This window comes from Notothenia rossii (assembly GCF_949606895.1).
Source record: "Notothenia rossii genome assembly, chromosome: 9".
In the NCBI taxonomy this organism is placed as follows: Eukaryota; Metazoa; Chordata; class Actinopteri; order Perciformes; family Nototheniidae; genus Notothenia; species Notothenia rossii.
In genome coordinates this window covers 50374438-50387597 of record NC_136907.1, presented here as the reverse complement: position 1 = coordinate 50387597, position 13160 = coordinate 50374438, and the positions used below count along the sequence as shown (strand labels likewise).

At 40.1% G+C, this 13160-nt stretch overlaps 1 protein-coding gene across 1 annotated transcript in view; it reads left to right on the top strand.

The window, feature by feature from the left end:
• Positions 1 to 9440, top strand: part of LOC307020596 (F-box-like/WD repeat-containing protein TBL1XR1) — a 59702-nt gene extending 50262 nt beyond the window's left edge. The window contains exons 13-15 of the mRNA XM_079652058.1: positions 3716 to 3881; positions 3966 to 4067; positions 7102 to 9440. Of these exons, the coding sequence (XP_079508184.1) occupies positions 3716 to 3881; positions 3966 to 4067; positions 7102 to 7128 (295 nt within the window). The 3' untranslated portion in view covers positions 7129 to 9440. The remainder of the gene's footprint in view (positions 1 to 3715; positions 3882 to 3965; positions 4068 to 7101) is intronic.
• Positions 9441 to 13160: the final 3720 nt, after the last annotated feature.

Genomic DNA, 13160 nt, shown 5'->3' with positions numbered 1-13160 from the left:
CAGGGTGTATGCAGAATCCTGAAGTCAAATGTAATACCTTCTTTAAGACCCTTTCCATACATTTTAAGACCTCATCGCCACTTTGAGTTTTAACCGGTTACATTGGCGACACACTTTACCTCACATTTACTACACAGTATTGATTGTCCTTCCTCCTTATCTTCCAACCATTTGGACGCAAACTTGCATTTCCCCATAACGATGCTGTTTAACAACCGGCGTAAACGGAGCTTCGCGCGTTATCAAGCAGTGAGCGTACGATGTCCTGTTCAGATGACGTCAAATCCAACGGGATGCCATGAATAAACTACACAGAATCACACTACACACCTACGCAGTGATTACATTCAGGCACACTGTAGAATACAACCTCTTTGGACAATTGATATACTTATTGAAAACAAGCTACAAAATGTAATACCTTGGAAAATGCAGTTAAATACTTTTTAATGCTTTTTAAAACCTTAATTTGCGCTAAATTGATTTATCAACTTTTAATACTTTTTAAGAACCTGCGGACACCCTGTCATTATAGTTATAAAAAAATAAGAGAATAAATGAAAAACAGGTATAAAATACTATATGACAGTAAAAAAAAGGTGTTATTCATAAACAAGAATAAAGTTTAAAATGGGAGTGATTTGTAAAATCTCCATAAAGAAAATCTGTTTACAGTTCTGTTTCATATGGGTGTTGAGAGATGTATCCATAGATCTCTTCATGTTGCTCTCAAAGTGCACCAGATTGATGCTTTTAACTTCAACATTTAAAAAAAAGCTCTTACTGGGGGAACATGCCCCCAGACCCCCCTAGAGGAGGTTAGGTCCCTACCACTTAAATCATGTTGGTGGTCATGCCACAACTGTGCACATGCGTGCGTGCGTGCGTGCATTCACGCGCGAGCAGAGTTGGGTGTAACGCGTTACAAAGTAAATAATATTACTAACGCGATGCTTTTATAATTCAGTAATCACACTACAGTTAGCCTACTAACACAGAATTACTAGATTCTCTCTTTGACAGACAAGAGGGATTTCCGCCGCAGGTTTATATTTACGTAACATTTGCGCAACTTGCGCGTCCACATGCAGTGCATAAACATGGCTGAGTCAACAGCGATAACTTTCGAGGGGTGGAGGTATGTCCATTAGCATATCACGCCGTAAAATGCTGCTTCTTATTTTAAGTTTTGTTGCCTTGCTCCGCTCTGGGCGGGGGGGGAAAGAGTGTGTTGGAGCGCCACTGATGGTGTTGAAAGCTGGTTTGAGGGGGCCCCACAGACTCTAGAATCGCCACTGTCGTTGGGGATCAAAGCTGTCCGGTCCCACATGCTTAGTGCTAGCCAGAAAGCCGTGCCGTTTAAGTCCCGACTCTCCCGATGGCCAATCCGTTCCTCCCCTGACTGCACGTCGCTGACACACACCGCTGCATTGCAGACTCTCTGCACGGAGGAGCAGCGGAGTCCGAGCGATGCTGCTCCTCCAAGGAAGAGACACACATTCACTAAGCCAAAAAAACTATATCCGGTCACAGAGATCTGCTATTTTAAAGTAAAGTCAACACATATCGACCCTAAATATAGTCTATATTAAAAACGAGAAAAGTCTTAACATAGATAGTTTTTTGTAAACATTTGACAAATGTGTGAGGGTGATTACGTCAGAGCATCGTCCTATGTGGCTTAACCCCGGACAGCCCGGCCCAATTTAACCCCTGGATATTTGTGAGGGAGCTCCTATATGGCATTACCCCGCTGAAGCTCACCAAAGTTTAATATATTTCATACTTAGTTCAAAGTTTTGTCAATTGTTTTGTTTATTGGTCAAATACTGGTTTCTAATGGTTTCTGAGGAGTTTTACTGGAATGAAAGAGCACAACGTTTATCTACAGAAGCAACAAAGCAGCATACTGCATTAAACCTGACCTTGACAGAGAGGTTGAAGTTCATGTGGAAAGGAGGTTTCAGTAGCCTGTCTGTTTTATCTCTTGGGAACAATGCCTGAATCAATGCATTGGGTTAGTCACACAATTAATTCTCTTGTGCTTTGTTCTATCTGAATTATGATAAGGAGTTATCACAAGCTGTTTAGTTGTGCTATCTTACAATCCATACTGTATATAGTAAATTTGAGGTAAAGTGTGTCGCCAATGTAACCGGTTAGAACTTTAAGTGGCGTTGAGGTCTTAAAATGTATGGAAAGGGTCTTAAAAAAGGTCTTAAAAGGTCTTAAATTTGACTTCAGGATTCCTGCATATACCCTGATGTAATATCACTTTTTTTGAGTAACGACCCCATCCCTGTGCGCGAGTCATGGTAAGATATCTGGATTAAGAGGTTGCTTTTTCTTTGCACAGCATGAAAGAAAGGCGAAATGAATGGGCTGTGATTTTAGTTTTTTTTAGCAGAGGTTGAGTTCAATAATGTGTACGGCCCTCGGAGGATGTTGTAAAAATTGAAATGACCGTTGAGAGGAAAAAGGTTCCCCACCCCTGGTCTAGAACAATTTATCTAGGTTTAACGAAATTGTATAATGGACTAGTGCAATATTCAAGTTGCAGGAAGCACAGTATTTGTTAGTCTATAAATATGGTGAAATATCATTCTGTATGAGGTAATGTAGTGCCGCAGAGACATCCCAGCCTACTCATCATATTTCACAGACTTAAAAAAGGATGTTTGTTTGGTACAGATCTCCCTAAGAAATCTTACCATCATAATTCAATGAATTTTCACTAATAGTGAGAATTATGATGCAAAAATTATCAATCCCTCTAATACCGGGAACATTATAGCAATTATGAATTATTTCCAAATCGTGCAGCCCACCTGCTGCTAATATAATATTCAGGTTTGACTTGCCTTAGTTTTTTACTCTGATGATAACATGCAGAGCCAAACCAATACGCCTCAGTCTTATTGGTTGTTTGGATGCTGAGTCACCACACTGCCAGTGTTGATGCTCCGGCCGCACCTGTAAAAGTTGCCACTGTGGTGGGCTCGGTCAACCGGATCGGAGAGGGTCTTCCACCCAAGCAGCCCTAAAATCCCAGTGCGCCTGAGCGGAATAAACAAACTCACAATGCCATTCATGACATAGTATTGAGAGACAGAAGTATCCCTCAGTGTTTCAGATAAAATGACTGTGCCTGGTCAGGTCTGTCACAACAACGACATTATTGACTTATTGTACGATTGAAAACAACTTCATACATTTTTCTGATTATGGTCCACATCTCTGGTTATATCTAACATAAAGCTAGTTTTTTTGTCACACTTTTTTTTTTTAACAAAGGTCTTAACCATTTAAAAAAAAAACTGGATTGGCAGTGTAAAGCGTGTTTAGGAATGAATAACACTCTCTTAGGACGTTTGTGGTTTTGTTAGAAAGATTTATGTTTTATTAATTTAAAACATGTTGTTCAATAATTATATACATAAAAACGCAATTTCTTCGGAAATGACATGTCGTTGAACAAAAGCAGTTATCGGGAAAGGCCTAGATATGGTCTCAGATTAGAAAAACATTTATAAATACAATTTATTACCAAAAAATGCATGCATAAATAAAGGAATTAATGAAGTAGTTTCCCTTTAAATGAGATCCAGCATTTCTATTGTGCACAATGTTTCTGACGTGTCACACATTGCAGTTGATATTCCTGCGACACCACTCTTTGACACCCCTCCCTCCTCTGCTTGTTCTCTCTCTGCAGTGCATCGTTTGACTCCACGGTGCGGCTGTGGGACGTGGAGCGGGGGGTGTGTATCCACACTCTGACCCGCCACCAGGAGCCCGTCTACAGCGTGGCCTTCAGCCCAGACGGCCGGCACCTCGCCAGCGGCTCCTTCGACAAGTGTGTGCACATCTGGAACACTCAGGTCAGGGATAATGCTTTTTTTTTGCACATACACATTAATATAAAAGCATTAGGAGAAGGTTTGCTGATGTGTGTGTTTGTGCAGACGGGGGCTTTAGTGCACAGCTACCGGGGGACAGGAGGGATCTTCGAGGTGTGCTGGAACGCCACAGGCGACAAAGTAGGAGCCAGCGCGTCGGATGGATCGGTGAGTTGTTTCTGAGTCTCACACACACACTTTAACCTCTATTCACACTACACTAACCAGACACCTGACCCAGGAAGTGACTGTTCTTAAAGGTTGACCCCTAGCCCCCAGGAAGTGCGCCGGACTCTGAGGAAAATATTAGTTGTAGCCAAATGGCGGTACTACACTTCCGTATCAGTCGCTGGGCCCGGAAACACTTTTTCCCATTAAATAACATCGGGAAAGAGACGTCTGTAAATCGTTGGATTTTTTTTTTTTAACTAAATAAACTACCCAGTATGAACGTTTGTATAGCCCTTATTAAAAACATTCGGTCCTCAAGTTGTAAAATGGGCTAATAACGTCATTCTGAGAGTTATTTTCCTCGGCATTATGAATGCGGATCTAACTCTCGGGACCGCGCCGCCCGGCACGTTCATGTTACGTGTTCAGTGCGTTTTACCTTTACCCATGGATGCACAATAAGAACGGATTATATGACTACTTCCGTGACGTTTTGCTCTCTCAAAAGTTGGGCAATTTTGTCTTCATGCGCCAATGAGCAACTCTCATAGGAATGAACGAGGCCCCGCCTCCCACGCTGTATCCATTTCTTATTATGCATCCATAGTTGACCCAGGTAGGCCGACCCCATAAAAGCTCCGGGTGAAACCTGCCTCTGCGGGGTAAAAGATTTTACTGCTTGTCCCAGGACATGTGGTTTCAAGGACTTTAGCACCAAGGCACTTGAGATTGTAATATAATACAGACTGCTCTGGCAGCTGTGTTTAAAAAAACAAACAGGAGACAGCTTCAAACATAGCCTCAAAAACTGGATACAATTTATATTTGTTGGAGTTCAATTCATAAACACTTAATAGAGCCATTGGTATCTGATGTTGTTTTACTGATTGCTAAATAAGAAATCTAATGGTTGTTGCTCATAACTAGCAGCTTAACCCTATTAACAGTTGCTCTGGATAAAAACCCTTTTCGCGTTTGAATCATATTCTGAAAATAACTAAGAACATTAATTAATACTTATTTATTCAATTGCAGTCCTATATTTTTAAGCTATCTCTCTACATGGTTATAGTAGAAGTGTTACCAAGCATTGACCCGGGGAGCAGCAGGGCAGAGAGGCTGAGGGGGGGGGGGAAAGGCGTTCCGGAAGCCTGCCTCTACGGCTGAGTGTCTGCACTACTGCTGCAGAGCTAAAGAGACATGATAACACATCTGGATTCCTGCAGATTAACGCTATAAGCACTCTTATTGGCTGACTTTATCGCAGGTATGCCATGTGCAACGATTAAATAAATACAGGTATTGCTCAATAATGATTTCCTTTAAGCCTACCCACAAAACGTTCATATCTACATAAATGTTTTAACACGTGTTATCTTAATCTCTTGACAATCCTCCACAGTGCACAGACAATTGGATAAAGGCTTGAACTAAATGAGGGTTAATTTAATTTAATTTCAAACCTTTATTAAACCAGATTGGTCCCAGATTGGGTTGTGTTTCACAACAGCAAAACATGATACCCATTCACAAACTCTCACAAAATGTGTGCAGTATAATCTAAAAAGTCTAAAAGTCTCATATTTCCAGTTGTTTTCTGACTACTTTCAAAAGAACAGCCTTTTCTTGCTATCTTAAACACTTACACAGATGAGCAGTGCAGCAACACAACTACCAGGCTCTTTATAGCTATGTACTAAAAAGTGTAGTTTTAATGAAAATGCATGCGTTTGTGAAGTGGTGGATAATTTAGTTGCTTTTGTTAAAACGCAGAGCCCTTTTACCTCAATTCACTTTTCTGTTTTTGAAACTGTGGAGGCATGTGAGAAAAAAATCCAAGGTAACATGAGTTAGGAATATGACAAACTATTTAGAATTATTCCTGTAAATTGTTCATGAGCAGGCTTGGGAAGTGACGAATTACGTTAATTATGTAACCGGATTACGCAATCAAATACAAAAAACGACACCATCAGATTACTGGTACATTAAATGGGGATTACTGGAAGGATTACAAATGATGTATTAAGAAGCACACGCGCACACGCGCACACATTACAACACTTTATGATTCTCACAAAATCAAGTGAAACTAGTCTCGGATAAACCATAGCAAATGTTCTAGTTCAGTGGTTCTCAACCGCGACCATATCGCAGAACACAGTAAAAAAAAAAAAATGGCATAAACTATTATTAAATATGTCGGGTAGTAATAGATGTATTTATTTTCTTCTCAGAGTGTACCAGAATGCGTAGTTTATATGTTAGTATTTCTAAAAATCTCCTGGGGGACAATCCCCCCAGAAACCCCCTTCTGGGGTTGGGTTTTCAGCATGTCATGTTTTTCACGTGTGGTGAATTTGCAGGATTGGCTCCAAGTCTGCCTTTTTATTGAATACAAGTCAAGTCTGCCTTTTTTTGTTATACAGTTCGACTTTGATTCTAGAAACTTAATGACCATCATCAGATTAAACTTTGTTTAAAAGCATACTTTAGTTCTGTGAAGGGATATAAGGATATATGCACTGTACTTCACTTTAATTACAATTGTATGCTGATTTTTTGTTGTACAAATTTGAGCGGTTCAAAATTGTGGGTCGCGATTTATTTACGAAGGAAAAAAGTGGGTCCCGAGGCCTGACCAGTTGAGAACCACTGTTCTAGTTCATCGTGTCTTTTCTTCTTTAATAATGTTATATCATTCTGTGGTCTTACATTATACTCTTAAGTAAAAGCCATCTCATTGATATGTATTTTCTCTTGTATTTATTTGCATTGCTATTGAGCTAATCCTCAAAAAGTAGTTACGGAAATGAATCAGGTTAGATTACTTTATATTCCGATTCTTCGATTTGGTTACTTTTTCCAGTTATATAGTAATAATGGAATTCCTTATTAAAGTAACCCTCCCAACCTGCTTATGAGTAATGAAACATACATCCTGCCAGCGCCTGTGAGACGCCTGACGTGGAATTTACTGTAACAGGAAGTAGCCTTTTGTTCTGACTGTCTTACTTCCTGTTTTTCCCAGGTTTGCGTTTTAGACCTGAGGAAATGACACTCGTCAGGGGGAGCCATGGACCGACTACGAATGTGTACATAGCCAAAATGACTGAGTGTCCCTGCCTGTCCGCCACACTGCTGTAGTCCCATCTCACACCATGGCCCGCCATCACAGCCTAATGGAGCCCCCCCCACCGTCATATGTACAAACGAGGACCACACCTTGGACACATACAGATGTAAATCATCGCATGGACACCTGTGCGGCTCTCAGACGTCCAGCAAACAAACATTTGTCTGTTTTGAAGGACACATCACTCACACGCCCAAACACTAGGACTCCTCTCGCTTTCATCTTTTTATCTTTGTACCTGAACGATTTTTGGTTCTCTATCGGCGTGTGCATATTGCATATGTCAGCAGATGTGTCATTGTTTTGAATTTCACTGCTACCTGCAGGTTAAATATTACATGTGGGGTGGGAGAGAAGAGGGGTGGGGCGGGGGTTTGAAAGGTATTAATCTTTTTACAGCCGGTGTTTATTAATAAGGTGTTCATTGGGAGATCCACTCATCCACTTATTGGCAACAAATGCAGATGTTTAGCTTAGAAAAAAGAAAATGGTTTTTAATTCTGTGGACTTTTTTTTATCCAATCCAGTTTTTTTTTTTAAACAAAGTATAAAGCAGTTAATCAAAGGCTGAACCGTCCTTTGTTTTTGCAACCTCAGAAATGGTTTTCAGGTGTTCGCAACTCATCAGGTTAATATATAGAGCTCTAAAGAATTCAAAACCTTTTAGGCTGAAAGATAATCTTTGTAACAACATGTCACCAAACACCCATGTGCGTCCAGCGTCAGGTTTCCGTCACGGATCTGTGGCGTGAGCTTACGGATAGACGGCGGCTGAGCTGTGTCAGTAGTGAGGTAACGTGGCACAGGAAGAGCTTGCTTTCTGCCGTCGGTTCAGCTTCTGGGATCTGTGGAAATCAGAACTATGTCTGCTCGATGTGACGCCAAGAACTAATAGTTGTAATCGTGCTTATTTCCTCCATTTTTGGCTTCTTGCTGACATTGCTAAATGATAATCAGACTAGGCCATTGTAATGTTTCCTTTGCTTGTTGGCATCACTTTAACACATCGAGCAGTGGTTTCGCTTAAAAAGTCTTGACTTTCTTTTCCAGCAAGTACACACTACAGCCCCTGCCTTGGTTTGCCGTTGATAAAAATTAACACACACACACACACAATCTACGCTGTGTTCCGGCCTATGCATGGACAGACAGCGCTTACTGTTTGTAGAGTTGGCGTCTTGAGGCAAGTCTGTGCTTGTTGTTAAAAAGCAGACTCGCAGCATATGATCTGCATATAATATATATATATAAATATATATCTGTGCTATCACATGGGACTCTTCTTGTATGCCACTACGCTAAGGGTAGTTTTGAAGATGCTTCAAATACAGTGGGATGTCACTGTGCATCAGCAAGGGTCTTTACCTAAGGAATGGTGTCTTCTTTTTATGAAATACCATTAAACAGTCATGGAAAAATTCAAAAAGAGCAGCCATGTGAAGGGTGTTTTTTTTCTTTACTGCAAATTTAGAAACAGGGATGTGTGTTTAAGTCATCGGAGACACATCTAATAAAATGCTCTTAAAGGTGAATTAGAATTGCTGCAGAAAGTGTGCATTGGGTAATTAAGGCGTCCTAGGGGTTCATCATTTAGGCAGACTTTGTGGCATTCCGGTTTTCATCTCGCAGCCATAACTAGCAGCTAACGGCTTGACAAACATGCGCGTATCGTCGGACATTTCAGAACTTTTCTCAGAATGTTAGTCTTTTTTTTTTTTTTAAGTACTGAAACTAAAGACTATTTTAAAGTGTGCTTTTACAGTCAGCTGTGATTGGACTGTACGACAAAGACACTATTTCCAATGATGTCTATGACAGTGGAATGGTATTTTATAATGTTTTGTTTTTAGATGATAAGCTTTTTACACTGCATTCAAGTGTGTTTGCTATCTTTTGTTCCCACAAAAAGTACTAACTTTAACTCTATCTTTGCTATGTCGGAGAGCCCTTGAAGGTTTTGTACTCCTCAAAACTTTTGTAATTCTGATTTATTTGTAGCTACGTACACAACATGAAAACAAAGAAATAATTCTGGATTAAATTGTCAATGTATTATAACCTGGAACATGTAAATACACATTTGCAGATTTCTTTTTGTTGTGTTGTCTTTGCCCTCTATTATGTTGTACTCTTTTTCTCTCTCACTCACATGGTTGCAGTCTGCAGCCTTTTGATCTGACTGTTGTAATATCACTCAGATTTCAAGTTCTAGAATAAAATCTATTTTGATAATATCAATGTGTTTGGTTTTACTTTCCATGTTGCTGCACTAACAACATTTCTTATGAAGGAGTTAACATGATATGGATTGCCGTCCAGTTTTCTAGTGACATTAGGCGCTTTCACACCGGAGTACTTTTCCCACAAAGGTTCATCAGCACTTAGTTCATGAGAACTCTTTAGTCTCATGAACTAAGTACAGATCGCGTTCACACCGGAATAAGTCCCTGAGGGAGGATTAGGCAAATGAAGCCACTGACGTCACTTCGTCTTCTTCTGCTTTGGGTTTACTGGCAGGCCGCAAACAACTTCACGGCGTATACTGCCGCCCAAAATCCCCGGCCGGAAGTCCTCGGAGTTAGGGACTGGCTTCAGTCGAAGCTGCTGGGACTCCCAGCAGCTTCTACTGAAGCAATCCGAGTAAGCGGCCAGAATGCCGACACCTCCTCATCTCCACCGCTCCCATCTTTTATTTTGTGTTGACATAAGTTAGTCTCTGCGTTTCTGCGTTGGGCTAATGCTAATGCTAATAATGATAATAAAATGGAGGCTTCACAACCGTTTTTGGGAGTTTGACGGGGCGTGGTTTGCATTTCGCCCAGCCAATCAGACACAGGAACCTTTTTCTCCCACGAAAGTCCCTGCTCTCTAGCAGGGACTGAAAAGGGGGTAAAAAAGGTTCTGATGAACTAATTTTAGTTCCGGCTCTTTTTGGTGTGAACGCGACATTTCGGAACTATATCAGAACTAAAGTGGGAAAAGTTCTGCGGTGTGAACGCGCCTAAATGTTCCCTAGAACAGTTATTCCAACCCTTTTCCTTAACTGACGACCCCTGAATTGTTGAGTGACATTTTATATTATATTTTATATTGTATTCATTAAACAAGTCAACAGTAAACTCACAAAGAGTAAGCATAACTACAGGAAATGTGTGTAAAATTAGCAAATTGGATGAATTTTGAGCAGATACATTTCTCTAAAATTGTAAACTTAAATTAAGGTTTTCTTCTAAAAATCAGTTCTACTCTTTTGTTTTATCAATAGTTTGGGTAGAAGCCAAATACCTTCAAAACTAAATAAATTCTCATCATTCTCAGCTGTAGGCTACTTTATACTCAGTGCTAACAAGCAAATGCTAGTATGCTTGCTTACATGCTAATCCAAGATAGTGAACTTGTTAAACATGAAACCTTCATAACATCAGCATGCTAGCATTGTCATTACATGCATTTTAGCATTGGTATTTTGAGCATTTAGCATTTGTATCACGAGTGCAAGCATTGTCACTCATAGCACATTAGTATTGTCATTGTGAGCATTCGAAATATGAGCATTTTCATCTTGGGACGTTAGCATTGCTACTGTCAGTCTTAGAATAGTTTTTTTAAGCATGTTCACATCGTCATATGAGCATGTTAGCATTGCCATTGTGAGCATGTTATCACTGTATTAGACAACATGTTTTTAGCATTTACCTCAAAGCACTTCTGTGAAGATTTTGTTATAGCAGCAGAGGAGGTGGTTATTTCCACTGCACATAATTAAGCAATAGCTCACGACAGGCCGTGGTATACAGGACTGTCTCAGAAAATTAGAATATTGTGATAAAGTTCTTTATTTTCTGTAATGCAATTAAAAAAACAAAAATGTCATACATTCTGGATTCATTACAAATCAACTGAAATATTGCAAGCCTTTTATTATTTTAATATTGCTGATTATGGCATACAGCTTAAGAAAACTCAAAAATCCTATCTCAAAAAATTAGAATAGTTCCTCAGACCAAGTAAAAAAAAAAGATTTATAACAGCAAAACACAATCAAACATTTGAAAATGTCCATTAATGCACTCAGTACTTGGTTGGGAATCCTTTTGCACGGATTACTGCATCAATGCGGCGTGGCATGGAGGCAATCAGCCTGTGGCATTGCTGAGGTGTTATGGATGCCCAGGATGCTTCAATAGCGGCCTTTAGCTCATTAGCATTGTTGGGTCTGGTGTCTTTCAGCTTCTTCTTCACAATACCCCACATATTCTCTATGGGGTTCAGGTCAGGGGAATTTGCAGGCCAATCGAGGACAGTAATGCCATGGTCAGTACACCAGTTACTGGTGGTTTTGGCACTGTGGGCAGGTGCCAGATCATGCTGGAAAATGAATTCCTCATCTCCATAGAGCTTTTCAGCAGACGGAAGCATGTAGTGCTCTAAAATCTCTTGGTACACAGCTGCATTTACTCTGGGCTTGATGAAACACAGTGGACCAACACCAGCAGCTGACATGGCACACTGGATTTCAAGCAACTTGGATTTTGCTCCTCTCCAGCCTTTCTCCAGACTCTGGCGCCTTGACTTCCAAATGAAATACAAAACTTGCTTTCGTCTGAAAAGAGGACTTTGGACCACTGTGCAACTGTCCAGTGCTTCTTTTCCTTAGCCCAAGTCAGACGCCTCTTCCGTTGTCTTGAGTTCAGAAGTGGCTTGACCATGGGAATACGGCTATTGTAGCCCATTTCCCGGACACGTCTGTGAACAGTGACTTTTGATACCTGGACTCCAGCTTCAGTCCACTGTCTTTGAAGCTCCCCCAAATTCTGGAAGCGACTCTTCTTCACAATGCTGTTAAGGCTGCGGTCATCTCTCTTGGTTGTGCAGCGTTTCCTGCCACATTTCCCCCTTCCAACAGACTTTTTGTGGATGTGCTTTGAAACTGCACTCTGTGAACAGCTTGCTCTTTGAGAAATTTCTTTTTGTGTCTTACCCTCCTGATGGAGGGTGTCAATGACGGTCCTCTGGACAGCAGTCAGATCAGCAGTCTTCCCCATACTTGTGATTTAGTTTACTGAACCAAGCTGAGTGTTTTTCAAGGCTCAGGAAACCCTTGCAGGTGTTTCGAGTTAATTAGACGATTCAAGTGATTCGTTGAACACCCTACTAGTATACTTTTTCATGATATTCTAATATTTAGAGATAGGATATTTGAGTTTTCTTAAGCTGTATGCCATAATCAGCAATATTAAAATAATAAAAGGCTTGCAATATTTCAATTGATTTGTAATGAATCCAGAATGTATGACATTTTTGTTTCTTTAATTGCATTACAGAAAATAAAGAACTTTATCACAATATTCTAATTTTCTGAGACAGTCCTGTATGGTCATTCAGCCCAGCCTCACGGCATTTCGTGTTATAGTCACGAAATTAATTTAATCTATTGATTTGTGTTCACCAACACGATTTTTGCATTTTTTTCGTGTCACACAGAACGATTTTAAAAGCAATGTATTTCTATTGGTAGCATGTTTCGTGTGCATCACGTCTTTTTGTCCGGTCGGGTCTTGGAATACCAGAAGCTGTGTGGTTCATAAAAACATATTCTTACTCAATATCTTACCTTAAGCCTAACCCTATCCCTTTTATTTTAAATTGTATAATGTCTGATATTTTGGCCGTCCGCGAGGAAAATAAATGTGGCTCAGAGCCTCAGAACACTGAAATCTGTATTTTTAGTCATATTTTTCTAATTTGTTATTATTTGGTGCAGGCACAAAACATGTTGTTACCAATATAAATACATTGCTTCTAAAATCGTTCTGTGTCAGAATACTGAAATCTGTATTTTTTTTTATCTGTTTTTCCTTCTAATTTGTTATCATTTACATTGTTTTTAAAATCGTTCTGTGGGACACGAAAAAAGTGGCGAAATCCTGTTGGTGAACACGAATCAATAGATT